The 27,972-nt window shown below is 45.6% G+C and overlaps 2 protein-coding genes across 4 annotated transcripts in view; one reads left to right on the top strand and one right to left on the bottom strand.

Moving 5' to 3' along the window:
• Positions 1–707: 707 nt before the first annotated feature.
• On the bottom strand, positions 708–26,943 carry LOC146404268 (uncharacterized). Its single transcript, XM_085024280.1, has 3 exons — positions 26,938–26,943; positions 19,946–20,392; positions 708–1,034 (listed from the first exon to the last, which is right to left on the bottom strand). The coding sequence occupies exons 1-2, from the start codon at positions 26,941–26,943 to the stop codon at positions 20,015–20,017; spliced, it is 384 nt and encodes a 127-aa protein (XP_084880406.1). The 3' UTR covers positions 708–1,034; positions 19,946–20,014.
• Positions 20,010–27,972, top strand: part of BRDT (bromodomain testis associated) — a 57,608-nt gene continuing 49,645 nt past the window's right edge. The window contains exons 1-2 of one of the 3 annotated variants that reach the window (XM_085024005.1): positions 20,120–20,284; positions 21,997–22,091. The gene's annotated coding sequence lies outside the window, so the exon portion shown is untranslated. Of the gene's footprint in view, positions 20,285–21,996; positions 22,092–27,972 lie in introns of all 3 variants that reach the window. The other 2 variants (XM_021090248.2, XM_021090249.2) reach the window with 2 other exon arrangements.

The following is a 27,972-nucleotide window of genomic DNA, read 5'->3' as shown; positions in this document are numbered from 1 at the left end:
GGACCTGAAGTTGCTGTGAGCTGTGGCATATGTAGGTTGCAGATGCAGCTCGGATTTGACCCCTAGCCTGGAACTTCTATATGGCACAGGTGCAGCCCTAAAAAGACAATAAAAAAAAAAAAACCCTCTGATGGAAGTGAAGAGGCAACATACTGCTGTTTGGGGGTCAAGAGTGTTTCGGGCCGCAGCAGCAGGAAGTACCCAGTCCTGAAGGCGGAATGTGTTGGGTGTGATTGAAGACCAGCGAGGAAGCCAGGGGAGCAGAGGGCAAGGAGGTGGTGGGTGGCAGGGTCGAAGAGGTGGTGAGGATGCCAGCTCGGCACAGGCCCTGGTTAGGAATTTACCCTTGGCACCGGGATCTCTGAGTGAGGCGGGAAGGCACTAGAGGGCTTAAGTAGAGGAATGACCTCATAATTCTGAGTAACTCCCTGACAAACAATGTAAAATACCAAATAACCTGACAGACGAGTTTAATGGAATGCCTGGGGAGAGACGGTTCCCATAAGAACATAAATTTTTCAAAACGTTTATAAAAAGAGCTCTTTTAAGAGAACTCACAGGGAGGGTTAGAGAGGAAGAATGCATAGCATCTTTACACTGAAACAAGTCAAGTCAGGCAAACCAAAGCTACGCTATTTTTACTCAAGACTGTCTTAAAAAAACGTTTCGTAACAATGGCATATAAAAGTTCTCAAGACACCCTTCAATGAAGAAATAAATATTTACTGAATGTCCGCTATAGGCAGGTGACATGGAAAGGTCGGTTTGGATTATAAATTGAGGCTCTAATTCTGGCTTTTTGTTTGCTTGCTTGCTTTTGCCTTTTGGCCACCCTGTGGCATACGGAGTTCCCAGGCCAGCGATCAGATCCGAGCTATAGCTGTAACCTCCACCCTCGCTGCAGTCCAATGCTGAACTCACGGTACCGGGCTGGGGATCGAACGTGCGACCTGGCGCTGCAGAGATGCACGGAGTCCCCATTGTGCCGCAGCAGGAACTCTGAAGCTCTATCCTTAAAAACATCTAAGGTACACCTTAGGAGATAAAATGCATGCACGTAAAAAAGAGAGCACAAGGCATTGTGTAAATGCATGAGAGCTGGGGCCAAGGCCACAGCACTGGGAAGAAGAGGCTGAACTCACGTATGACCCTGAGAGGGACACACATATAGAAGGTCCCAGGCTAGGGGTCAAATCTGAGCCGCATCTGCAACCTACATATGACACAGCTCACAGCAACACTGGATCCTTAACCCACTGAGCAAGGCCAGGGATCGAACCTGCATCCTCAGCAGTAACTGAGGCAGGAAAACAGGACAGGGGCAGGGACAGGGGAGGTGACCTGGCTCTAGGACAATGGCCCAGAAAGGCAAGAGGCTAGGCCTGGGATTACTGACTCAATTTTAGGTCTGAAAGGAACTCATCATAGGAAAAAAAAATTTTGTAACTATGTACAGTGATGGATTGGGGTGTGATCCTTTTGCAATACATACAAATATTGAATCGTGTTTTACACCTGAAACTGAAATAATGTCACATGCCAATTATACATCATTTTTTTTTTCTAAGAAAAAAAAGAACTGTAAGGAAAATCAGAGATGACTGAATTTGGTGCTCCTGTTTTACAAGAGAGGAAAGTCAGATTAATTAAGATCCCGCTGGAATGCCCTTGGGGCACAGTGGGTTAAGGGTCTGGTATTGTCAGTGCAGCAGCTCGGGTCACTGGGAACTTCCACATGTGCAGGAACAGCCAAAAAAAAAAAAAAAACAAAGGTTTTTTTAAATTTTATTTTAAAAAAACAAAGGAGTCACTTCTGTGGTGCAGCAGGATGGGCAGTGTCTTGGGAATATGGGGACCCAGGTTCGATCCCCAGCCGGGCACAGTGGGTTAAGGATCTGGCATTGCACAGCTGCGGCGTAGGTTGCAACTGGGGCTTGGATCTGATCCCTGCCCTGGGAACTCCATATGCCCCAGGGTGGACAAAGTAAAAAAATAAGATCCCACTGGTTTGTGACAGAGCTGGACCTAAAACAGAGGCAACTGTTGATTGCTTCTTGACACATCACCCTCAGGAAAATGACAGTGAGCCTATGGGATTCCCCGGATTACTAACCAAGCTGGACTGGCATCTCCTGGGACCAGGGGAACATGGCCATTGCAGTGGTTGGAAAGATGCAGGCCTGGGGCTGGGGGGTCAGCAACGTGGAAGGGAGAAACTAGATGTGAGATAATGGAAAATACACGTTGGAACCTCCATACGTCGCAGGTGCGGCCCTAACAAGCAAAAAAAAAAAAAAAAGACGACGACAACGAAGTTCCCAGGCCAGGGTGCAGCTGCAGCTGCTGGCCTCCATCACAGCCACAGCAACGCTGGATCCAAGCTGCGTCTGCGACCCACACCACGGCTCACAGCGATGCCAGATCCTTCACCCACAGAGGGAGCCCAGCGATGGAACCCGCATCCTCATGGATACTAGTCAGATTTGTTTCTGCTGCGCCGTGACGGGAACTCCAAGAGCCCTAGGAGCATCTTTTGTTCTGATATTTGACCCCGAATCTTGACACCCTTACAATTTCCTGAGGCATGTGGCAGCTCTGAGTGGGCTCCCGGACAGCCTCCTGGGCAGGTCCCCAGATCGAAGCGGCCGTGGTTAGAAGCTTGGAATTTTCAGGCCCACCCACTATTCTCTGGAGAAGAGAAAAGGGCTGAAAGCGAAGTTAATGATCAGTCACACCCGTGTGATGAAGCCTTCGTAAGAAATCCCCAAAGTGTAGGTTCAGGGAGCTTCTGGGTTGGCGAAGAGGAGGGGCTGGCAGAGCGGGGCCCCTGGGGAGGGCACAGAAGCCCCTTCCTACACACCTTGGGCATCTCGTCCATCAGGGTGGTCGTCTGCTGCCTTTATCCTAACGCCTTTATTACAACCAGGTAAACGGGTTCCTGGGGTTCTGCGAGTCACTGCAGCAAATCCATCGAACCCAAGCAGGGGATGGTGGGAACCTCAGATTAACAGTTAGTCCGTCAGAGGTACAGGTGACAACCTGGGCTCGCGACTGGCTTCCGAGGTCAAGGGTGGAGGGAGGGGGCGTCGGAGGACCGAGCGCTCACCGCGGAGGCGACGCTGCTTCCAGGTAGATGGTGTCACAACTGCCCAACGAAGCCCTGCCCCCACCCGCCCCCGGGGAGGGGAGGGGGGCCTGGGCACCGGAGCCCTTCACCCGGCCTCCGGGGAGCAGCCGAGCAGCAGTTTGAGGCATCGACGCTACGCGTTGCAGCCCTGACCCTGTTCAGGCTCACCCAGGAGGCGGAAGAGCTCAGCAAGAGACGTTCTGGGCCAGGTCACAGGGGAGGGGGCGGGCGGAAGGGGGGGTACACACAGATTCACTTGCCCCCCCACCCCGCCCCCGCTACAATTCCTCCGTGGAGAGTGCTGGCAAATAACCAGTACGCGTGAGGACGCGGGTTCGATTCCTGGCCTCGCTCAGTGGGTTAAGGGTCTGGCGTTGCCATGAGCTGTGGTGTGGGTCGCAGACACAGCTCGGATCCTGCGTTGCTGTGGCTGTGGTGTAGGCTGGCAGCTGTAGCTCTGATTCGATCCCTAGTCTGGGAACCTCCATACGCCACGAATGTGGCCCTAAAAAGACGTAAATAAAATAAAATAAAGAAATAGTCTTAGCCACAGCAATTAGACAAACAAAAGAAATAAAAGGCATCCATATACGAAGAGATCAAACTGTCACTGTATGCAGATGATATGATACTATACCTAGAAAACCCTAAGGACTCAACCCCAAAACTCCTTGAACTGATTAATAAATTCAGCAAAGTGGCAGGATATAAGATTAACATTCAGAAGTCAGTTGCATTTCTGTATACCAGCAATGAAACATTAGAAAAGGAATACAAAAAAATGATACCTTTTAAAATTGTACCTCACAAAATCAAATACCTCGGAATACACCTGACCAAAGAGGTAAAGGACCTATATGCCGAGAACTATAAAACTTTAATCAAAGAAATCAAAGAAGATGTAAAGAAATGGAAAGATATTCCATGTTCCTGGATTGGAAAAATCAATATTGTGAAAATGGCCATCCTACCCAAAGCAATCTACAGATTCAATGCAATCCCTATCAAATTACCCATGACATTGTTCACAGAACTAGAACAAACAATCCAAACATTTATATGGAACCACAAAAGACCCAGAATCTCCAAAGCAATCCTGAGAAACAAAAACCAAGCAGGAGGCATCACTCTCCCAGACTTCAAGAAATACTACAAAGCCACAGTCATCAAAACAGTGTGGTACTGGTATCAAAACAGACAGACAGACCAATGGAACAGAATAGAGAATCCGGAAATAAACCCTGACACCTATGGTCAATTAATCTTTGACAAGGGAGGCAGGAACATCAAATGGGAAAAGGAAAGTCTATTCAGCAAGCATTGCTGGGAAACCTGGACAGCTGCATGCAAAGCAATGAAACTAGAACACACCCTCACACCATGCACAAAAATAAACTCCAAATGGCTGAAAGACTTTAATATACGACAGGACACCATCAAACTCCTAGAAGAAAACATAGGCAAAACACTCTCTGACATCAACATCATGAATATTTTCTCAGGTCAGTCTCCCAAAGCAATAGAAATTAGAGCAAAAATAAACCCATGGGACCTCATCAAACTGAAAAGCTTTTGCACAGCAAAGGAAACCAAAAAGAAAACAAAAAGACAACTTACAGAATGGGAGAAAATAGTTTCAAATGATGCAACTGACAAGGGCTTAATCTCTAGAATATACAAGCAACTTATACAACTCAACAGCAAAAAAGCCAATCAATCAATGGAAAAATGGGCAAAAGACCTGAACAGACATTTCTCCAAGGAAGATATACAGATGGCCAACAAACACATGAAAAAATGCTCAACATCGCTGATTATAAGAGAAATGCAAATCAAAACTACCATGAGATACCACCTCACACCAGTCAGAATGGCCATCATTAATAAATCCACAAATAACAAGTGCTGGAGGGGCTGTGGAGAAAAGGGAACCCTCCTGCACTGCTGGTGGGAATGTAAACTGGTACAGCCACTATGGAGAACAGTTTGGAGATACCTTAGAAATCTATACATAGAACTTCCATATGACCCTGCAATCCCACTCTTGGGCATCTATCCGGACAAAGCTCTACTTAAAAGAGACACATGCACCCGCATGTTCATTGCAGCCCTATTCACAATAGCCAGGACATGGAAACAACCCAAATGTCCATCGACAGATGATTGGATTCGGAAGATGTGGTATATATACACAATGGAATACTACTCAGTCATAAAAAAGAATGACATCATGCCATTTGCAGCAACATGGATGGAACTAGAGAATCTCATACTGAGTGAAATGAGCCAGAAAGACAAAGACAAATACCATATGATATCCCTTATAACTGGAATCTAATATCCAGCACAAATGAACATCTCCTCAGAAAAGAAAATCATGGACTTGGAGAAGAGACTTGTGGTTGCCTGATGGGAGGGGGAGGGAGTGGGAGGGATCGGGAGCTTGGGCTTATCAGACACAACCTAGAATAGATTTATAAGGAGATCCTGCTGAATAGCATTGAGAACTATGTCTAGATACTCATGTCGCAACAGAAGAAAGGGTGGGGGGAAAAACTGTAACTGCAATGTATACATCTAAGGATGACCTGACCCCCTTGCTGTACAGTGGGAAAATAATAAAAAAAAAAAAAAAAAAAAAGAAATACACACACACATTCCTGGACACTTTGCTGTACAGCAGAAATTGGCACAAGTTTGTAAATCAACTATACTTCGATAGAACTTTTAAAAATGAGAATTTTTTTTAAAAAGTCTTGTGTTCAGGGAGTTCCCATTATGGCTCAGAGATAATGAACCCAGCTAGTATCCATGAGGACTGGGGTTTGATCCCTGGCCTCGCTCAGTGGGTTAAGGATCTGGCGTTGCCGTGAGCTGTGGTGTAGGTCGAAGATGTGGCTCAGATTCTGAGTTGCTGTGGCTGCGGTGTAGGCCGGCGGCTACAGCGCTGATTCGACCCCTAGCCCGGGAGCTTCCATAAGCCTTGGGTGGGGCCCTCAAAGGAAAGAAACCCTAACTGATGCCGTGGGACATCCTGGGTTTACGTGGGAGCTAACAGCGAGCGGCTCAAGACCCGGCTCCTCATCCATTTAGGCACATCATGCACGGGCTGGTTCGGAGCCCACGTGGCTGCAGAGACAGTATCCTGCGGGGCACACAGCTCGCAAGAGCTCCTGAGGTTGACCCCTGAACTTTCTTCACTAGAGGCCCCGGGACCACACCTGAGTTTATGCTAATGAGGTGGCTCAGGGTAGGGCCCCTTAGGTAGATAAGAGCTGCTTCCCGGAGAGACCAAACCCTTGACGAGTGGGGCTGGAACTTTCCCCCCACCCTGCCCTCCGGGGAGGGGAGGAGGGCCTAGGATGGAATTCCCTGGAGACTTAAACCGGGAGACGCGGAGTGCTTCCCCGCTGGTCCACAGTCTAGGAGCCGGGGAGACGGCGGCCAGGAGGGGGCATGAGGCTGTGCCACGAGTGCCACTGCTCCCTGTCTCTCGCCATAGGCATCTCTTCTGACGGTCCCTGAGCTGTCGCCTCTAATAAAGCTTTAAACGTAAGTAGAGCATTTTTCTGAGTTCTGTGAGTTGTTCTGGTGAACTGCAAATCTCAGGCAGGGGTCACGGGAGCCCCCAGATTTGTAGCAGCCTGGGCAGAAGTGGGGTAGCCCCAGTAACCTACCCACGGATGGCATCTGATGTAGGGCCAATCCAATGGGCCAGAACCTTTCACCTGTGAGTTCCGTGCTAACGCTGGGCAGTTTAATGTCAGAATTGGATTCAATTACTGGAAACCCGGTTAGTTTTGGAAAGTTAGATAATTGTTTTTTTTAATGTCAAAAAACCCACACAGCATGTTAACTGGTTTAATTTAAAGACATATTGAAAATAACACAAAGAGAGTAAGAATATGACAAAACTGACATATTATAAGCTCTCCATCACCAGGCAAGTTGTGACAATCTAATTAGATATTACAGTCATCCAATGAAGAAGAAGATATCAGCTTTGTAAAAGAAACTCACGCTACTGAAAGAACATTTTGAAAACGCATGGGAAATGACTTCCATTGTTTGGTAATTTCGTTCCTCCAAACAAAGTAACTGTCTAGAGTCTCACCTTTGAGGCGTAATTCAATCATTGGCCTGGAAACTTCGGTGTGTTCTGAACCTATTTGTTTAAAATATTAAAAATGCAAAATCTCCTGGTTCACAAAAACACTGATTGACAATAAAAAAGAAATTTACTGGGCAGTTTTTAATAAAAACTGCAAAATTAGTGGACTTAATTAAAGAAAGAGTATCGCCACTCGGTAAGTACAAGAGTTCGCTCAGGGCTCAGTGGGTGAAGGATCCAGTGCTGTCCGTGGAGCGGCGTGGGTCACGGCTGTGCTCGGGTTCGATCCCTGGCCCAGGAATTTCCACATGCTGTGGTGCAGCCAAAAAATTAATTACTTTTTTAAAAAAGACTCAGTAAATATGGATACCTGTTTTTTTGTTTTTTTGGTTTTTTTTGTCTTTTGGCCTTTTCTAGGGCTGCTCCCATGGCATATGGAGGTTCCCAGGCTAGGGGTCGAATCGGAGTTGTAGCCGCCAGCTTACGCCAGAGCCACCCCAACTCTGGATCCGAGCCGCGTCTGGGACCTACACCACAGCTCACAGCAACGCCGGATCCTTAACCCACTGAGCAAGGCCAGGGACCGAACCCGCAACCTCATGGTTTCTAGTCAGATTCGTTAACCACTGCGCCACGACGGGAACTCCAATACCTGTATTTTTCCTATCTTGATGAGATATCTTTATCAGCTAGGGCGGTCCTTAAAGCTAAATACCAAAGCAGACTGAACTAGATCTTCATCAGAAAGAGTTAACCAAGACTTTTTTTTTTTTTTTTTTTTTTTTTTTTAGGACTGCACCCCGGGCATATGGAGGATCCCAGACTGGGGGTCCAATTGGAGCTACAGCTGCCGGCCTGCACCACAACCACAGCAACACCAGATCCAAGCCACGTCTGTGACCTACACCACAGCTCACAGCATTGCTGGATCCTTATCCCACTGAGCGAGGCCAAGGATTGAACCTGCATCCTCATGGATACCAGACCAAGACATTCTTTTAAAATAGAAAATATGTGTAGGAGCTCCCATTATGGGGTAACAGGATTGGCAGCATCTTGGGAGCACAGAGACGCAGGGTCGATCCCTGGCCTGGCACAGTGGGTTAAGGATCCAGAGTTGCCACAGCTGTGGCTTAGGTGACAACAGTGGCTCAGATGTGGTCCCTGGTCTGGGAATTCCCTATGCCAAGGGGCAGCCAAAAATGAAAAAAAAAAAGAAAGAAGGAAAATACATGTAAATGCTGCCCTGCCTTCACTATATCACCCAGTACATTACATATTGTGGGTGTACTTTGCTAAACTTATTTTTACCCATGGGGTATAAAGAAAAAACATTTTGGATTTGTGTAAGCCGGGGGTTTCCAGGGCCATCCATAGCCCTCTGCATCACAATCCCCGGGGATCTTCCTTAAACGCTGTTGCCGGAACCTCATGTTTAAGACAAACAGCCCCAAGGAGCGATATTCTCCTGGGTATAGACAGAGGGACTGAAAGAGAATCAAGATAAAATAATTTTAAGACCATGAGATTCCTGTTATTTAATGCTGTTTGTGAAGTACTTCAGGTCACTGGGGGAATGCTTCCATAATTGACTCCATTACTTTGCAGGCTTTCAACGTAGATTTCATGTTAAGTTAAGATCAGAATTAGTAGGAGTTTCCTGGTGGCCCAGCTGTTAAGGACCTGCTGTGGCATGGGTTCTATCCCTGGCCCAGGAACTTCTGCATGCCATGGGCAAGGACAAAAATGAAATAAAACCTGCATTAGTGAAAACCTGGACGTAACTACCCGCTAATTTTTTAGGGGTTTCGTCTCCTTCGTGAAGGAAGTAGACAAGTGGGAGAGAGTAGAGACAGAGAAGCCGTGGGTGGAGGGAGATGAATGACCCCGGAGAACAGCAGGGATGGCCCTGCCACAGGACACTCTCACCTCCCAGTTTCTGAATCTCCTAAAAAGAGACTTTTATTCCCACGGCTTTTTGTCCACCCGGTGTTGCCAAACCGAATCTGAGTCCACTTGCCTGATACACAGTGATACACAGCAAAGCCAATCTATGGATGCTGGGCTGCGGCCAAACCAAGCATAGTGAGGACTTTGAGGTGCTGCGTGTGAGCCAGCCTGGAAGGAGCAGCTAGGGTTCAAAAGGCCCGAACTGGCCAATGGCCTCAGGGAAGGGTCTATTTGTTTGTTTTCCTTTTTACAGCCACACCCAAGGCTTGTGGAAGTTCCTGGGCTAGGGGTCAAAATAGGAGCTGCAGCTGCCGGCCATGGCCACAGCCACAGCCACAGCCACTTGGATCCGAGCTGCATCTGCAACCTACACCACAGCTTGCAGCAACACTGGATCTTTAACACACTGAGCAAGGCCAGGGACCAAACTTGCATCCTCACAGAGACAATGCTGGGTCCTTAACCCACTGAGTGACTCAGGAGCTCCAGGGGAGGGGTTTTCAAGACAGATCAAGGGACAGGGTCACAGGGTAGGTGATCAGCTTGCACACAATTCTCTGGCTGATGGCGAGGTTACAGGGTGATGTTTCAGGAATCTGTCATCAGCTTTCTGCTTCCAGCTGTTTGGGGGTCTAAGTGCTGGTGGTCAACATGCAGTTAAATTCTTCCACCTGGTGGGGGATTTAGTGACGGCAAAACTACTCAAGGATATGGCCTTGGATGTTATCTATAGCCCAAGAGTTCAAGAACTAAGGGTCCTTGACTCTTTTTGGCCGTGACCACGGCATGTGGAAGTTCCTGGACCAGGGATTGAACCCATGTCACAGCAGCCACCTGAGCCACAGCAGTGACAATGCTAGTCCTTAACCCACTGAGCCACAAGGGAACTCCCCTTGACTTTTTTAAATGGCTAAACTATTATTTTGCCTTGCTTGGCTATTCTCCTTGGTTTCTCTATTTTCTCATTTCTCTGATTAAAGCTGTTCTTTAAAAATCAGGGAAGGCCTAGGAGACACAACTTTTCTACAAACAAGAGGTGGGGGGGCAGGGGGGGCGTTTCTGTTCCACGTGGCCCTGTCCTCACTTAGAACTGCATGGCCCCCAGAACCTCCGAGGGCCTTTCCCTGCACCCTCGAGCTCACTGCACTGCTCCCCCTGCCCATCATTCCGGCCCCGGCCCTTCTCCTCCATCCTCCCAGGGGCACAGCCTCATTTCCCGTTCCCTGTTCCCTGCTCTTGGCCTGGAAGGGATCGAATACCGGGAAAGGTGCGAGAACTCTGTTCCAGCTGCTTCAGAGCCCAGCGTCCTTCATGCTAGCGACCTCAGTGACCTCATTACTCTGTGCTCAGCCCCCTGCAGGGTCTGGTTAGAGGTCTCCAGTGTTCCCAGGACACACGTGCTGGCATGGGCACAGCCCAGGGACATGAGCCAAAGCCCTCAAAGCTAAACCTCCCATCTGGAATTCTAAGATTTTTTTGAAGTTTTTGAAATTTTTTTGTTCCCATGCGCGGCATGTAGAAATTCCCAGGTCAGGAATCGAACCTGCACCACAATAGATATCTAACCGCTGAGCTGCAAAGGGAATTCCTACAAAAATTTTTCAATCAAGTAATTTTACCATATTTAATACAGTCAAAAAAAATTTTTTTTTTTTTGTCTTTTTGCCATTTCTTGGGCCGCTCCCGTGGCATATGGAGGTTCCCAGGCTAGGGGTCTAATTGGAGCTGTAGCCACGGGCCAGAGCCACAGCAACGCAGGACCCGAACCTTGTCTGCAACCTACATCACAGCTCACAGCCAACGCCGGATCCTTAACCCACTGGCCAATGCCAGGGATCGAACCAGCAACCTCATGGTTCCTAGTCGGATTCGTTACCACTGAGCCACGATGGGAACACCTTTTTTTTTTTTTTTAAACACTAAACATTTTTTAAAACTGGGAGTTCCCATCATGGCTCAGCAGCTTATGAACCTGACTAGTATCCATGAGGCTGCAGGTTTGATTCCTGGTCTTGCTCAGTGGTCCTCCTGGGCTTAAGGATCCAGTGTTGCCATGAGCTATAGTGCATGTGGCAGATGTGGCTCAGATCCTGCCCTACTGTGGCTGTGGTGTAGGCCGGCAGCTGCAGCTCCAATTCGACCCCGAGCCTGGGAACTTGCTTCCATATGCCACAGGAATAAATTAATAAATAAATTAATTAATACTGAAGTATAGTTGATTTACAATGTCATGTTACTTCCAGGTGTACAGCAAAGTGATTCATTTATACACACATATATAAAAAACTTTTCTTTTTCAGCTTTTCCCTTATAGGTTATTACAAAATATTGAGTACAGTTGCCTGCACTTTTTTTCTGTTTTTTTTTTTTTTTTTTTTTTTTTACCACACCCGTAGCCCATGGAAATTCCTGGGCCAGAGATCAAACCCACGTTGCAGACAGCTGCAATAACACCGGACCCTTAGCCCACTGCACCACGTGGGAATGTCCGTGGTTATCTACTTTAATAAGCAGTGTGTACATGTTAATTCCAAACTCGTAATTTATCCCTCACCCCCTTCCCCTTTGGTAACCACAAGTTTGTTTTCTATGTCTGTGGGTCTATTTCTGTTTTGTAAGTTCATTTGTATCTTTTTTTTTTTTTTTTTTACTTCACATATAAGTTATATCATAAGATATTTGTCTTTTCCTGTCTGGCTTACTTCACTTAGTATGATAATCTCTGGGTCCACCTATGCCGGCCAGAATGGCCGGCATCAAAAACTCCACAAATGGAGTTCCCTGGCAGCTCGGCAGGTTAAGGATCTAGCATTGTCACTGCTGTGGCATGGGTTCAATCCTTGGCCCAGGAACTTTGGCATGTTGTGAACACAGACTGAAAAAAAAAGGTCCACAATAAAAAATATTAGAGAGGATGTGGAGAAAAGGGAACCCACCTGTGCTATTGGTGGGAATGTAAATTGGTGTAGTTACTCTGGAGAACAGCATGGCGGTTCCTTAGAAAACTAAAAATAGGAGTTGCTGTTGTGACTCAGTGAGTTACAAACCCAACATAGTGTCCATGAGGATGTGGGTTCAATTACCGGCCTTGCTCAGTGGGTTAAGGATTTGGCGTTACTATAAGCTGTGGTGTAGGTGGCAGAGGCAGCTCAGGTTTGGTGTTGCCATGGCTGTGGAACAGGCCAGCACCTGCAGCTCTGATTGGACCCCTAGTCCAGGAACTTCCATATACCACAAGCAAGGCGGTAAAAAGAAAAAGAAAACTAAAAATATAATTATCATATAATCCTGCAAACCCATTCCTGGGCATATATCCAAAGAAAAAATTACAATTTGAAAAGACGCACGCGCCCCCATGTTCATAGCCGCACTATTTACAACAGCCAAGACAGGGAAACAACCTAAACATCCATCAACAAATGAATGGATAAAGAAGTTAACTTCTTAAACTTATCTATGTGTTAATTATCCCTCATAAGTACAGCAAAGCAAATTCAAAGGAAAACAAAACAAAATGAATAAGAATTCCTTCCTCTTTCTTGATCTGTGCTCTAGCTTGTCAAAATAAAATTCTTCTATTACTTGTTTCTTAGGAGAGTTGACGTACATTGTAATTTTTGTCAACAGCAATTAAAGAGACAGCCAAGGAGTTCCCGGGTGGCTCAGCAGGTTCAGGATCCGGCACTGCCACCGCTGAGGCCTAGGTTGCTGCTGTGGTGTGGGTTTGATCCCTGGCCTGGGAATTTCCACATACTTTGGGTATAGCAAAAGAAAGGAAGGAAGGAAGGAAAAAGAAATAGCCAAGTTAAAATGTGCAGTTTTTTTTTTCATATTTTAAAATTTGCATTTTTTAAAATGTGTACTTCTCTGATAGAAATGCAACCTTATTATTCATTAGGTCTGGACAAGGGGGTCAGAATTAACCAAAATTAACAACAAATGAATAAGCAATAAAAGAATTTTATTTTGACAAATTGGTTTGCTTTCCTTTAATTTAGTTTTAAACATTGTAACTAACTTTGCTATCTTGGCTCTTTCTCTGATTTGGTCAGAGGGGATTTTTCCCTTTTATGAACCACTTATTTGGGTTCTGATCAAAGAATTCGGACATGAGAAAGACTCACTGCACCACTGAAAGAATCTTCCTCAGTTCGCTGACATGGATCATGATTGTCAAAGGCAATCAGAAGATGAAGTCATTGCTCCACGTGTAAATTTTTCCTTCGGTTTGTTTGCTTTTTCAACACAGTAGAGAATATATTTGCCCATTTCCAGCCAAATGATAGAAGCGTAGCTACATAGAGCTTTAAAATTTTCAACGATATCTGCAAGCTGGTTCCCGTTGAAATTGCTGGGCAACCCCAGAAAGTATCTAGGCGCTCCCGAACCCCTCCTCACAACGAGGTCATCTCTTCTGCAGTCAATACAGAGCCCTGTCAGGGACCCTGGGGCCTCTTCCCAGGCCCAGGGACCGGCACAGGCACCCACTTTTTACTTTGGCAGGTGGAAGATCAAGACTGACCACAGCGTTCAAGCTGGAAAGTAAGGGAAGCCCAGCAGCAGGTGAGGGAGAGGGGAAAGGTTGATGATCCACTGATTCCAGGGGAGGCGCAGGACTGCCGGAGTCTCTGAGTTCCTGATTCTCTTCTAGGATGGAAATCGGAGTCCACTGGAGTCGGACTGTCCATTCTTAAAGGGTGGGGCTCACCACAGCCCGGGAGGAACCCAGACTTGGGCGAAGAGACACGCCTCCGAAACGGTTCCTTTTCTCAGGAGGTGCCTGAAAATGCACTCAAGGCTAAATGACCACCGGTCATTACCCAGCTGATTCAACCGGGGCAGGAATTTCTGAGACCTCCAGCTTAGGGTACAGCACCTTCACAGAGACAGTCCTACCTACGGAACCCGATGTGTCCTATAGTTTCACCATTCTAGATGCAAGATTAACGTTTAGTGTTTTTCCAGCGTTATTTTGCCATTTTACATAAGCTTGCTATGCAGGATCAATGGGGCAGGATTTTACCAACACATTTTCTTAAGCTGATTAAATTCTCAAGCTTTGTGGCAGTACTACACAAAATTTACGGCTTTTTTCTTCACAGATGGAGCCCCTGTTTACTGCCCATTCTCCCAAAATTATTTATTTGTAAATTTTTATTTTATTATTTATTTATTTATTTTTACTTTTTTAGGGCTGCACCCCTGGCATATGGAAGTTCTCAGGCTAGGGGTTGGGCTAGGGGTTGATCAAATCGGAGCTGCAGCTGCAGGCCACAGCCACCGCAACACGGGATCCAGATCCAAGCCTCGTCTGCGACCGACACCCTAGCTCAAGGCAACAGCAGATCCCCGACCCACTGAGTGAGCCCAGGATTCTAGTCGGGTTCACGTCTGCTGGGCCACAATGGGAACTCCTATTTTGTGATCTTTATTGTAATCTTGTCGAATCTGATGCTGGAATGAAGGATGGAAATTTTAAAATGTTCTTTGAGCTATGTTCTTGTGATATCTTTTTTTTTTTTTTTTTTTTTTTTTTTTTTTTTTTGTCTTTTTGCTATTTCTTGAGCCACTCCCACGGCATATGGAGGTTCCCAGGCTAGGGGTCGAATCAGAGCTGTAGCCACCGGCCTACGCCAGAGCCACAGCAACGCAGGATCCGAGCCGCGTCTGCGACCTACACCACAGCTCACGGCAACGCCGGATCCTTAACCCACTGAGCAAGGGCAGGGACCGAACCCCGCAACCTCATGGTTCCTAGTCAGATTTGTTAACCACTGCGCCACGACGGGAACTCCTGTTCTTGTGATATCTTGATTTGAACTAAAACGTGTATTTCATGGACCTATGATCTCTTCTTCAAAAATGTAATTAGAACTATTTCCATATTTCATAGAAGAGTCCTGTGATATCCTCGTGTTACCACACTGGTCTTCGGCCACTTTCTTGTCAATGTTTTAGAAGCTGCTTTATATTGTCTTTCTGCCGCGCAGCCCTGGCAAATCTGAATATTGGATAAAAGCAGCTATCTTACTTCCAATTTCTGGGTCTCAACAGTCTCAAAGGTGTAGTACCAACACCTTGCCTCGGTCAGCATTTTCTCCTGTTCTCCATCATTATTTTAAAACTTTTTCACTCTCCTGACTTCCTTCTGGCCCTTCTCCCCCATCTTCAGCCTAGATTGTATTTTGAACTGTATAATAAGCTCCCTATTCAAAATCTCTATCTAGACATCTTTTTTTTTTTCTTCTTTTTAGGGCCGCACCTGTGGCACATGGAAGTTCCCAGGCTAGGGGTGGAATCGGAGCTGCAGCTGCCGGCCTACACCACAGCCACAGCAACTGCCAAATCCAGGCTGAGTCTGTGACCTACATCACAGCCTGTGGCAGTGCCCGATCCTTTAAGCCACTGAGCAAAGCCAGGGATTGAACCCGAATCCTCTTGGATACTAGTCAGATTCTTAACCCACTGAGTCACAATGGGAACTCCCCCCACATCTTTTTTTTTCTTTTTTGGTTGCCCTGGGGCATATGGAGTTCCCGGGCCAGGGATCAGATCCAAGCCACATCCACAGTTGAGACTTATGCCCAAATTCGGCATCTTTACATCCAATTTAATGCCAAATCCTGGTGAGTCTGCTCCCAAATAAATCCATTCTCCATATTTATTTTGCAACTTAAAAAAAAAAGCAAACTCACATCTGGTTTTATCACTCGTGCTTCCCCCACCCATCCACACCCTTAATTCAAATCTGATTTATCATCGTCCTTATAACTCAGGAGGATCAGAAGATAATGTACTAAGTGATAATACACTTTGGAGGTTTTTGATACTTTGCACTCACGGTGCTTACTGTCAAGTGGCGGAAACAGACATAAATACAGCCCTGGCTATATAAGCACAATCGCAATAATAAGCCTATGTAATTAGGCTGCAATGAGAGTGCCTAATAGGAAGATCTAATCTAGTGAGATCCTCCTTGAGGAAGTGACTTTGGGTTATAACTGAGTGTGGGATGGAAGGAAAAGAAAGAGGAGATTCCCGACATCGACATGGAGGCAGAGAGAGAGGGGACAGGCACTGGGACAGCCCAAGGTGAGTGGGAGCTCTGTGGGTGGGTGGCTGGAGCTGTAGATAAATCATGTCCCACCCTGTAGCTCATCCTCAAGGATTCTGTCCTTGCGGCATATAGAGACTCCCAGGCTAGGGGTCCAACTGGAACCACGGCCGCTGGCCTACGCCCCATGCCACAGCAACTCGGGATCCAAGCCGCGTGTGTGCGACCTAGACCTACACCACAGCCACAACAACAACAACGTGGGATCCAAGCTGGATCCTTAATCCACTGTGAGAGGCCAGGGATGGAACCGCATCCTCATGCATGCTCGTCAGGTTCGTTAACCACTGAGCCACAAGGGAACTCCAAGGGTTTCCATCTGTATCTTTTTATTTATTTTCTTGGGCCACGCCTGCAGCACCAGGCCAGGGATGGAAGCCACACCACAGCAGCTACCCAAGCTGCTGCAGTGACAACCCAGGGGATCCTTAACCAGATCCTCAACAGGTTTCGACACTAGTCAATTCCTCCATCTTTAAAATGCTGGAAAATAAGGATAGACCACGTGATCCTACCACATAACACAGGAAACCATATCCAATCTCCTGGGACAAACCATATTTTTTTAAAAGAAGGCATGTATATCTCTATAATTAAATCACTGTTGCACAGCAGAAACTAGCACAACGCTGTAAATCAACTGTAAGTTAAACACATAATGGAAGAGTTACCAGGTGCCTTTGTGGGTTGAGGTTCTGGTATTATCACAGCTGTGGCTTGGGTCACTGCTGTGGCCCAGAGGTTTGATCTCTGGCCTGGGAACTTCTGAAAGCCAAGGGCAAAGCCAAAAAAATAAAGAAAGAAATAGTTTTAAAGGTGTTAACCTGATGAGATTTAGCTTTTTAAAAATACATTATTCTTTTCTCGTGTTCTTTTTTCTTTCTTTTTAATGAAAGGGTTTTTTTAAAAAATTTTTTTATTATAGTTGATTTACAATGTTCTGTGTTTTTTTTGATTGTTTTGCCACACAGGCAGCATGTGGAAGTTCCTGGGCCAGGGATCAAACCTGCGCCACAGAGCAGTGACCAGAGCCACAGCCACGAGGATGCAGGAGCCTTAACCCACTAGGCCATCAGAGAACTCCAAGATTTAGCTTTTTAAATAAAGATTACTGGGGCTTCCTTCTCTGTGGCCTCCGTTCTTACCACTTCCAAGTGCTCTCAGGAGAGAGAGAGCCAACTAAGTGCCAGTGAGCAAGACCTGAACTGAGCTTTTATTTCCTTGAGATTTTTCAGGATGCCATGGTCACTCCAGAGAGAGGTCTGTACCTAGGTCACACCTTAAGCCCCACCGGATTCCTGTATAAGGATATTTTATTTTTATTATTTATTTATTTATTTTTATTTTTTTGGTCTTTTTGCCATTTCTTGGGCCGCTCCCGTGGCACATGGAGGTTCCCAGGCTAGGGGTCGAATTGGAGCTGTAGCCACCAGCCTACAACACAGCCACAGTAACGACAGATCGGAGCCTCATCTGCAGCCTACACCACAGTTCATGGCAACGCCAGATCCTTAATCCACTAAGCAAGGGCAGGGATCGAACCCGCAACCTCATGGTTCCTAGTCAGATTCGTTAACCACTGCTCCACGACAGGAACTCCCATAAGGAGATTTTATACAACAAAAACAAGAACACAAATAGCAATGCTATGGTATGACTTCCATACAATTCTTTTTTTCCCCCTATTTTTGGCTGCCCCACGGCATACAGGGTTCCCCTGCCAGAGATCAGATCCGAGCTGTATCCTTAACCCACTATGCCAGAAACTGCGTCCCAGCGCTCCCAAGAGGCCCCCACCTGCATCCCGTTGCGTGCCACAGCGGGAGCTCCTTCCTTGGTTATTGGGTTACTCGGAAATAAAGGCCTTTAGTTCTTTCTTTGACTAAAGCAAAGTAAGAGCCTTTCTAATGTAAAAATGCCTGTAGCTGTTATTTATGTTGACCTCTAGTAGTGCCTGGCTTTCTTTTCCTTTTTCTTTTTTTGTGCCTGGCTTTCTTATAAACCCTTGGTCCTGAGGACCTTCACTCTCACATAAAAGCGATGGAATCAAGCCACCCAAGCAGGTTGAGGACCCTCAGATCTGCGCTTCAGGAAACTGGAAGTTGATTGGTTTTCGAGGGGTTTATGAAGCCGTTCACGGGCGGTTTTCATTCTCTCCTCCCTCATCCATCCTGCCATCTAGAAACACTGCCGTTGGATCCAAAAGACAACCACTGTGCTGAGTAATTCACGTCCATAAATAACGAGGAAGGGGTGGCCAAGATGTTCAAAATCCAAACTCGTTCTCCTTCCACATGGGTGGTGAAACAGACCTTAAGTGCCATTTTATTTTATTTATTTTATTTTTTCCACTGTATAGCATGGGGACCAAGTTACACATACAGGTATACATTCTTTTTCCTCCCATTGTTATGCTGCGATGTAACTATTTAGACATAGTTCTCAGTGCTACGCAGCAGGATCTCATTATAAATCCATCCCAAGAGCAATAGTTTGCATCCATTAACTCCAATCTCCCCATCCCTCCCACTCCCCCCCCCGGGGGGGGGCAGCCACAAGTCTATTCTCCAAGTCTATGATTTTCTTTTCTGTGGAAACGTTCATTTGTGCTGTATATTAGATTCCAGTTATAAGTGATATCATATGGTATTTGTCTTTCTGACTTACTTCACTCAGTATGAGAGTCTCTAGTTCCATCCATGTTGCTGCAAATGGCATAATTTTGTCCTTTTTTATGGCTGAGTAGTATTCCATTGTGTATATATACCACTTCTTCCGAATCCAATCATCTGTTGATGGACATTTGAGTTGTTTCCATGTCTTGGCTATTGTGAATAGAGGTGCAATGAACATGCAAGTGCATGCATCTTTTTTAAGGAAAGTTTTGTCTGGATATATGCCCAAGAGTGGGACTGCAGGGTCATATGGAAGTTCTATGTATAGATTTCTAAGGTATCTCCAAACTGTTCTCCATAGTGGCTGTACCAGCTTCCATTCCCACCAACCGTGCAGGAGGGTTCCCTTTTCTCCACAGCCCCTCCAGCACTTGTTATTTGTGGACTTATTAATGATGGCCATTCTGACTGGTGTGAGGTGGTATCTCGTGGTAGTTTTGATTTGCATTTCTCTAATAATCAGGGATGTTGAGCATTTTTTCATGTGCTTGTTGGCCATCTGTATATCTTCCTTGGAGAAATGTCTATTCAGGTCTTTTGCCCATTTTTCCATTGGGTGGTTGGCTTTTTTGCTGTTGAGCTGTATAAGTTGCTAGTATAGTTTAGAGAGTAAGCCCTTGTCCGTTGCATCGTTTGAAACTATTTCCTCCCATTCTGTAAGTTGTCTTTTTGGTTTCTTTTTGGGTTCCTTCGCTGTGCAAAAGTTTGTCAGTTTGATGAGGTCCAAATTAAGTGCCATTTTAAACCCAGTGCGTTCAGGTCGGCCCCAAGCGCAGCCGCTACCTAACGTAAAGCACTCCGGCGTTGGAGAGATGGAGCTTTGGGGCGGGCGGGAGAAAGGATGAAAGCCAAGAAAACTCGAGAACAGCGAGAACAGCGCAGGCCCCAACTCGAGAACCCGGAGAACCACACGAGACCAACTGATCGGGTTATTTCGAGGGTCAACGCCCGCGGGGCGGGGCTCCTACCTTTAATCCTCGGCTCCGGGCGGGCCTGGCCCGCAGAAGCGCTCAGCCGCCCTGCACCGGGGGAGGGAGTCAACGGCCGCCCACCTTCGCTCCAGGCCGGGGCCGCGGAGCCGGGGCCTCGCGCGGTTCCTGCGCTGGGACTGCGGCCGGGCCACGTGACGCGCCGCGGCCAATGGGCGGGCGGCCCGCGGCGGGGCTCCTATAAAGGCGCCTGCCGCTGCCCGCTAGCGCCGCCATTGGGGTGAGAGCCGGCGGCGACGGCCCGGGAGCTGCCGCCGGCCCGCTTCGTCTGTGCACGCCGCCGCCGAGGGCGATCCGAGGAGGCCCTTTCGACACGGGGTAAGGGTGTCCCTGCGGGAGGACCACCCTGGGATCCGGGCCCTCGCTGTCCCCTGGGTGGGGAAGAACCGCTTTCCCCTCCCCTGCCCCTCCCCCTCCCCCTCCACACTGTGCGACAGCAAAGGCGGTTAGAGGCCACCCGGCCGTGCGCCCTGCAGCCCAGGTGAGCTGCCAGGGGCTTTCCTTCGGCCTTACCAGATGCACGCTTGTTGTCACGGTGGACCGTCTGAAGTTTTATTTTGGCTTTGCTCTTAACCACTTGATGGTTCTTTTTTCTCTTCTTTTTTTCTCAAAGGAAGGGTGGGAAGAGGGAAGTTGGGTGGGGGGGTCCAGTTGTGCAACTGCCTCCCGTTTCGAAAAACACTCATTGGTCTTTGTGGTTCTCTGGGGTCTTGGGTTGGTGCATCGCTGCTTGTACTGTAGTTTTGTGAATGCAGGAGACAGCACGGAGCGTTAGCTGTAGCTGGCATTTTGATTGTGTGTATTCTGGGCATCATCGTTTGGGACAGGAAATTTCCGGTCATCTAACGTTATTAAGCCCTTGGAACACACTAAACCCTCCATTGGGTGTTGCAGAATCTGGAGGTGGGCCTAGCCGCAAGGCGCTGCCTGTGTTAAGAATTAAGATGGGGTGTGTCCAGGGTGCTTTGGGACCTCTGGAGGGCCTGGGCGGTTGGAAGGGAGCAAAGGAGGCTTCTGGGTGGGTGATAACGGAGCTGGGTCTAGAGGCAGTTCAAGTTGGTGGAAAGAGTGAGGGGAGTTCTGTTGAGGACTACTTGTAAATTTCCCAAAGAATATGTAAATTTTCCGAAGGCCTGGACTTGTGTGAGCCCTGTAGGGTGGGACAGTGGAGAAAGGCAGATTTTTGAATGTGGCTGGCCCCAGATTGGGGGAGTAGCAAGAGATAAGTCTAGTGAGATAGGCAAAGGGGCCAGAAAGGGTTTGTTTATTTGTATATCATGAAGGGCATAGCTGAAGGGTATGATTTTAAGTTGCCCAACAAACATCAGCACTTGGGGAGGTGCAGCTCCATCCCCCACTGCATGAATTCGGACGGGAAGTGGCAAGTGACTGAACCAGAGGAGTGGTCCCCGAGATTAGGAACACCATAAATATTCAGAATATGTAAGTTTATATTCAGAAGTCAATTGTGTAGAGGTATTTGAGTGGAGTGGCTGAGATCTTGCAAAAAGGGAGTAGTAAAAGGAGGACAATTGAGAACCCTGGGGGATATTAATGGGTTAGCAGAAGATGAGATTATGGACTCTTCTAGAATTCTAATCTGACCCACCTCTTTGTTTCCTTAGCACCTTGTTCTTACCTTGTGACAGCAGTAATTATAGGTATCCTTTGTGATTGTCTATTTATAAGTCTCTGTAAAGAGATAATTGCATCCCCAATTCCTAGCTTTCCACCATTGTAGGAGCTTTGCAAATATTTAATAAGTGAACAAACAGAATCTGGTGATGGGGGGGAATGGTATCCTGGAAACCAGAAAAGAGTTTCAAGAGAGTCGCAATAGCCTAGCGACAGATATAGCTGAGGGTTGGTCAAGTAGGGCATAAGATCCAAAATAAATAAATAAATAAATAAATACATTGGATTTAACCACTAAGTATGGTAAGCACTTACCCTAGTGTAAGGGGGGTTCCAGAGGAAAGGCAGGAAAAAGTCATGTGTGAGGGAAGACCAAAGACACTGTCATTTTTTAGGATGCTCTGGTGTGAGGTACAGAAGAGAAAAATCGAGGCTACAAGGAGACAAAAGGAGCGAGAGATGAATTTTTAAGAAGACTCGAAAGTTGAGGGTAAGCTAGTGTAGAAATATTTGAAGATACAGGCACAAGAGCAAAGAGTATTATCTAGAGTTTCTGAGGGAGGAGCAGATGAGAGAAGATTGAATCATTGTCAGGAATATATACATTTTCTCCAAGTACCTGTTTGACCTTGTATGAAGCCTGATTATATTTCTCCCTTGAACTGGAGATGACTCATCTGAGGGTTTGGGGTCTATTTATAGAGCTCATCACAGGGCAAATTACTTTACTCAGAAGAGCCCTTAGAGGCATCTGATATTCAAAATCCAAACCTCCCTCCCCCACCTCTATCACCACTTTTATTCGATATATAGGAGATAAGAGTCGTTGACAAATTGAGAATTAAGCAGTCTTTCACAAACATAATAAAGACATAAAGCACATTGGAGTTTCTGTCGTGGTGTAGTGGTTAATGAATCCAACAAGGAGCCATGAGGTTGTGGGTTCGATCCCTGCCCTTGCTCGGTGGGTTGTGGATTAGGGATCCCCCGTTGCCGTGAGCTGTGGTGTAGATTGCAGACGAGGCTCGGATCCCCGAGTTGCTGTGGCTGTGGTGTAGGCCAGCAGCTATAGCTCTGATGAGACCCCTAGCCTGGGAACCTCCATATGCTGCAGGAGCGGCCCTAGAAAAGGCAAAAAGCCAAAAAAAAAAAAAAAAAAAAAAAGACATAAAGCACAAATACAAAAAAAACTAGAATGCTTTGAGGGATGTAACACCATAAGCAAAAATTATTTAAAATATGTATGCAAAGGTTGTTTTCAGGTACTGTTAATTATATGGAACCAAACTGAAATTAGAAAATCAGACAAGATCAATAGATTCTTAGACAGTAGGTTTTTTTTATTGTTTTTTTCTTCCAGTGTTTTTGAGATAATAATGACATATAGCACGGTGTAGGTATGATTTGATTACATGCATCAGGAAGTGATTATCAAAATATATTTAGTCAACATCCATCACCTCATGTAAGTACAGAATTAAAGCAATAGAAACAAATTTTTTTTCCTTGTGATGAGAACACTTAAAGAACTCACGCTCCTTAATTTATGCTATACTGCTTCCCTGCATGTGTAAGATAGACAGTGAAAGCAACCAGAAGTGCCACGACACAGCAGACTAACTTATTCCCTGACATTTATCAAAATGGATGGAAAATATTTCCAAAGCTGTCTCAAAATTCAATACCTCAAAAAAACTGAACTCTAAAATTGAATCTTCTGGGAATTCCTGGTGTTGGCATGTCGCAGCAGAAAAATCTGATTGGTATCTGTGAGGATGCAGGTTCAATCCCTGGCCTTACAGTGGGTTGAGGATCCAGCTAAAGCTGTGGTGTAGGTTGCAGATGCAGTGGAGAGGTGGTTTGGATTGTGGTGGCTGGCAGCTGCAGCTCCAATTTGACTCCTAGCCTGGGACCTTCCATATGCCAAGGGTGCGGCCCTAAAACCTAAAAGTAAAATAAATAAAATTGAGCCTTCTAGGCTAAAGAGATGATAACTTTGATTATTGTTGTTTTTTAATCAGCTCAATTCCTTGAGATTTAAATACAGGGCAATATAGTTTAGTACTGGAACCACTGAGGTAGTAATATTTGAAGAATTAAACTTTTTTTTCTTAGCAAATGCCCAAAATTGATGAGTCTTGATCTTTTTGAAAGAAACCTTTGTCAAAGAGATCAGACTCTTCCTGATCTACCAGGGCATCTATTGTATTAGTGGTGAACTTGTGTTTCTTATAAGATTTGGGTAACAGTTTTTTAGCTTTTGTATGCCTTTCAAAAGGAAATCTTTGGTCTGTATGTGTTTGTCAGAATGACTGAAGTATTCGCAACCACCTCAAAGGCTCTCTTAGAAGTTTAAAATTTAATTTTTGTACATTGATATTAGAAATATAAGCTGGAGTAACCTATGGGGAATAATTAAACATCTAACAAAATTTTAAAGCATTGGCCCAGAAATGGTCAATAGAAATAAATTCAGTGGGCCAGGCCAAGAAAAAGAGAAAAGGAAATACATTCAGTAGGTTTGGGTGTATGTGTGCAATGATATGTTTACTTATGAATGAGGATGTTCGTTGCAACATTGTATACAATAACCATATGGCCACATCCTCAAGACTGCATGCTACACAGACATTTTCTAAGATGAATTAAGTAAGAATATACAAGATCCTGTTCTGAAAGGATACACAAGAAATGGCTAAGAGAAAGGAGGGGATCTGGCTGACTGGGGGACAGGCGTGAGAAAGGAGACTTTGTTGTATACCATTCAAACCATGTGGATGTTAAAATGCAAATAAACTTGTTCATTTTTATGAACTCCATAAATGATGTATTTAAGAATTTCTTCAGAATCCCCAAGATTATTTTATAATAAGGACAAAAGGAATCTAGTTTTCAGGCAACTAACTCGTGGAACCATAGAGTGATAGACAAGGTGCTGCTACATTATGATGTGATTATCAAAGTAAACCAGAACTTTTCATAATCATTTAGGATACATTGTCTTTGAGCAATTGTGACTGGTGGTTGTTAAATAACATTCAGTTCTCTTTCATCCCTCCATGCTCTCTTTCTTCTTAGAAATATATCCACTGGTAAAATCAACGTTTTGAAAGCAGAAATAACAATAGAATGACAACTCATCATAAACATTAGGTACAGTTGGATTTATGGGAGTTCCCACTGTGGCTCAGCAGGGTTAAGAACCTGACATTGTCTCTGTGAGGAGAGGGTATTGATCTCTGGCCTCTCTTGGCCTCAAGTTCAGTGGGTTAGGATGAGGCATTGCTGTGAGCTGTGGTATAGGCCAGTAGCTGCAGCTCTGATTCCACGCCTAGCCTGGGAACTTCATGTGCCACAGCATGGGCACAAAAAGAGAAAAACAGAAAGGATTTTCACATAGGCAGTATAGACTGAGTTATGCCTCGTTGGTGATATACTTGAACTCCAGTTCGTCCTGCTGAAGTGTAAGTCAATGATTTTAGTGACAACCTTGAAGTAAGCACTCTTTTTGCAGGACAGCTTACTTCTCTGACAGCTTACTAATTGTGACCTACCATTATGTCAAGTTAGGGTAAATCTTTGAGAGGGTATGTTGCTGGACCATTATGCTGGCATTTTCAGTTTCCTATTAAGAGTAAAAGCTAAAATTAAAAATAAAGTCTGTAGAGAATGTAAATAAAATAGTGAAATTGGCAGCTAACAAATTTGCCAAGTATCTTTTAAAGCCACATAAGCTCCTTTTTTAAAAAATTGTAAATAAGAAACAGATTAAAATACTTTGAACAGTAAGACTTGGATAATTTCAAAGAATATTTTATAAAAGCAAAAATTCCCAGTCCTCTGTTGCCACACTACCAACAATTGTACAAACTACCAACAGTCGTCAACATTTTGCCATGTTTGTCAATGTACATTTTCCCCCAAAACCATTTAAACATATTTCACAGATGTGGCTATTCACACCAAGTTTTCTGAGCATATATTTAAATAAACTTTTTTCCCTACACAACTGCCCTCCTCTTCTCACACCTGTCAAACGAACAATCTCTCAATTTCCCAAGTTGTCCCCCAAAATGCCTTTAATAGCTGATCTCAAACCAAGAGTTGATATAGGATGGCAAATGGCGTTTGGTTATTATGTCTTAACTCAGAGCGGGCAGATCCTCATTTTCTTTAGCAATCTTGACTTCTTGCAAAGGTGGGCCATTCGTCTTACGGAATATTCCGTATTCTACATTTGTCTCTTTCCTTAGGGTTTTTGTTTCATTTTTTTCTAGCACCATCACAACACTTTTCTGCAGCAATGGCAGTGTTCTGTAGCCGCACTGTCCCATGCAGCACGCACGAGGCGTGTGGCAAGATGAAGCACTTACAGTGCAGCCCGGTTTTTAATTTTGGTAATTACGGTTAAATTTAAATGTGGCTAGGAGGATGACTCCACGGAAACGAATCTGACTAGCATCCATGAGGACGTAGGTTCGATCCCTGGCCTTGCTCTGTGGATTAGAATCTGGCGTTGCCATGAGCTGTGGTGTAGGTCTCACACGTGGCTCAGACCTGGCACTGCTGTGGCTGTGCAACTGCAAGACCAATTCGACCCCTAGCCTGGGAACTTCCATGCATGGCAGGTGTGGCCTAAAAAGACAAAACAAGCAAACGTACAGTTACATGTGGCTAGAGGCAGTCACATTGGACAGAGCAGCTGTAGCCCTGGAATTTTCTGTTACATCAAAGTTAAATCTAGAAGCTTGTTCCATATTTTTGGCAAAAGGCCTTTATAGATGCTACATGGATTGATTTTTGTCTTGTCAGGAGACATGTATACATACATAGTACTTTACCCTAACGTGCTATTTTAAGTTCTTACTAGTTAGTATGGTTTTCCTAAACACTACGGAAATCTCAGTTTTGGATTGAATAATCTGGTGCAGATGTTTGGTCAAAGTACTAGAAGCAAGACAGTGGGGACAAGGGTGGTTGAAATCTAACGGTCATAAGGGGTAGCTAAGGATGGGTGGGGTGCAAAGGAGGAGAACAGTTTTAAGAGTGTTGTAGCCCTTTCGGATGCTCAGAGGCGTCTGGGAAGATGACTGAGGAAGAACAGTGAGGGGTTTGAGGTATTTCAAGGTATTTTGGGGAGAGCAGTTTCAGAAGAGAAATCAGATGGATGCATTTGACTTTTACAAAATCTTTCCGCACCCAAGAGGTTTGTTGTGTGTGTGTGTTTGTTTTGTTTTGTTTTGTTTTATCACTTTTAGGTTCACGAAAAACTTAGAAAGGTGCAGAGATTTCCCATGTATTTCCTGCCCCAGCACATGCATAGTCTCCCTTTTTACCTGCATCCCCCACCAAAATGGTACATTTGTCACAGTAGGTGACCTACAGTGACACCATGTTATCACTTAAAGACTGTCTTTTGCCTTAGGGTTCACTCTCAGTGTTGCACTTCCTAAGGGTTTGGGCAAATGTGTAATTGCAGGTGTCCATCATTGTGGTATCAGACAGTATCTTCGTTGCCCTGGAATCCGCTGTGTTCCCATCTTTTCATTCTGCCTCTCCCCATCTCCTGGCAGCCACTGATCTTTTTACTGTCTGCATGGTTTGGCCTTTTCCAGAATGTCGTATAGTTGGAATCATACAGTATATGCGGCCTTGTTAGATGGGCTTCTTTCACTTAATGTGCATTTAGTGTTCCTTCGTGTCTTTTTATAGCCGTATATCTCATTGCTTTTTAGCACTAGCTGATGTTCTGTTGTCTGGACATAGCTCACAGTTAACCCGTCCTGCTAAAGAACATGCCTTTGTTCCTTCCAGATTTTGACTTTTATGAATAAAGTTGCTATAAACATCCGCATGCAAGTTTTTGTGTGGAAAGGTGTCTTTATGTGTTTATTTTAATTGTTCTACTTTTTTAGGGCCAGACCTGCAGTATACGGGCATTCCCAGGCTAGTGGTCCAATAGGAGCTGTAGCTGCTGGCCTACACCACCGCCACAGCAGTGCCAGATCTGAGCCATATCTGCGACCTACACCACAGCTCACGGTAGCGCCATATCTTTAACCCCCTGAATGAGGACGGGGATTGAACCCACATCTCATGGATGCTAGTCAGGATTGTAACCCACTGAGACATGAGTTACTCAAATTCACACTTGAGCTGGAAGCATCTCAAAAGTCCCAGCGGGAACTCTGAAAGGTGTTTGTTTGTTTGTTTTTTAAATCAGGAGTTGGCATTGTGGCTCAGTGGGTGACGAACTGACAGTGTCCATGAGGATGAAGGTTCAATCCCTGGCCTGGCTCAGTGGGTTAAGGATCTGGCGTTGCCGCAAGCTGCCTCTCCTATTTGATGCCTAGCCGGGGAACTTCCGTATG

Source organism: Sus scrofa, chromosome 4 (assembly GCF_054392235.1).
Source record: "Sus scrofa isolate SSC_HxYL_T2T_F1_AM1 chromosome 4, Sscrofa_HxYL_maternal_Yorkshire_Landrace_v2.0, whole genome shotgun sequence".
In the NCBI taxonomy this organism is placed as follows: Eukaryota; Metazoa; Chordata; class Mammalia; order Artiodactyla; family Suidae; genus Sus; species Sus scrofa.
The sequence above is the reverse complement of the archived record's forward strand: the minus strand, read 5'-3'. Positions and strand labels throughout refer to the sequence as shown.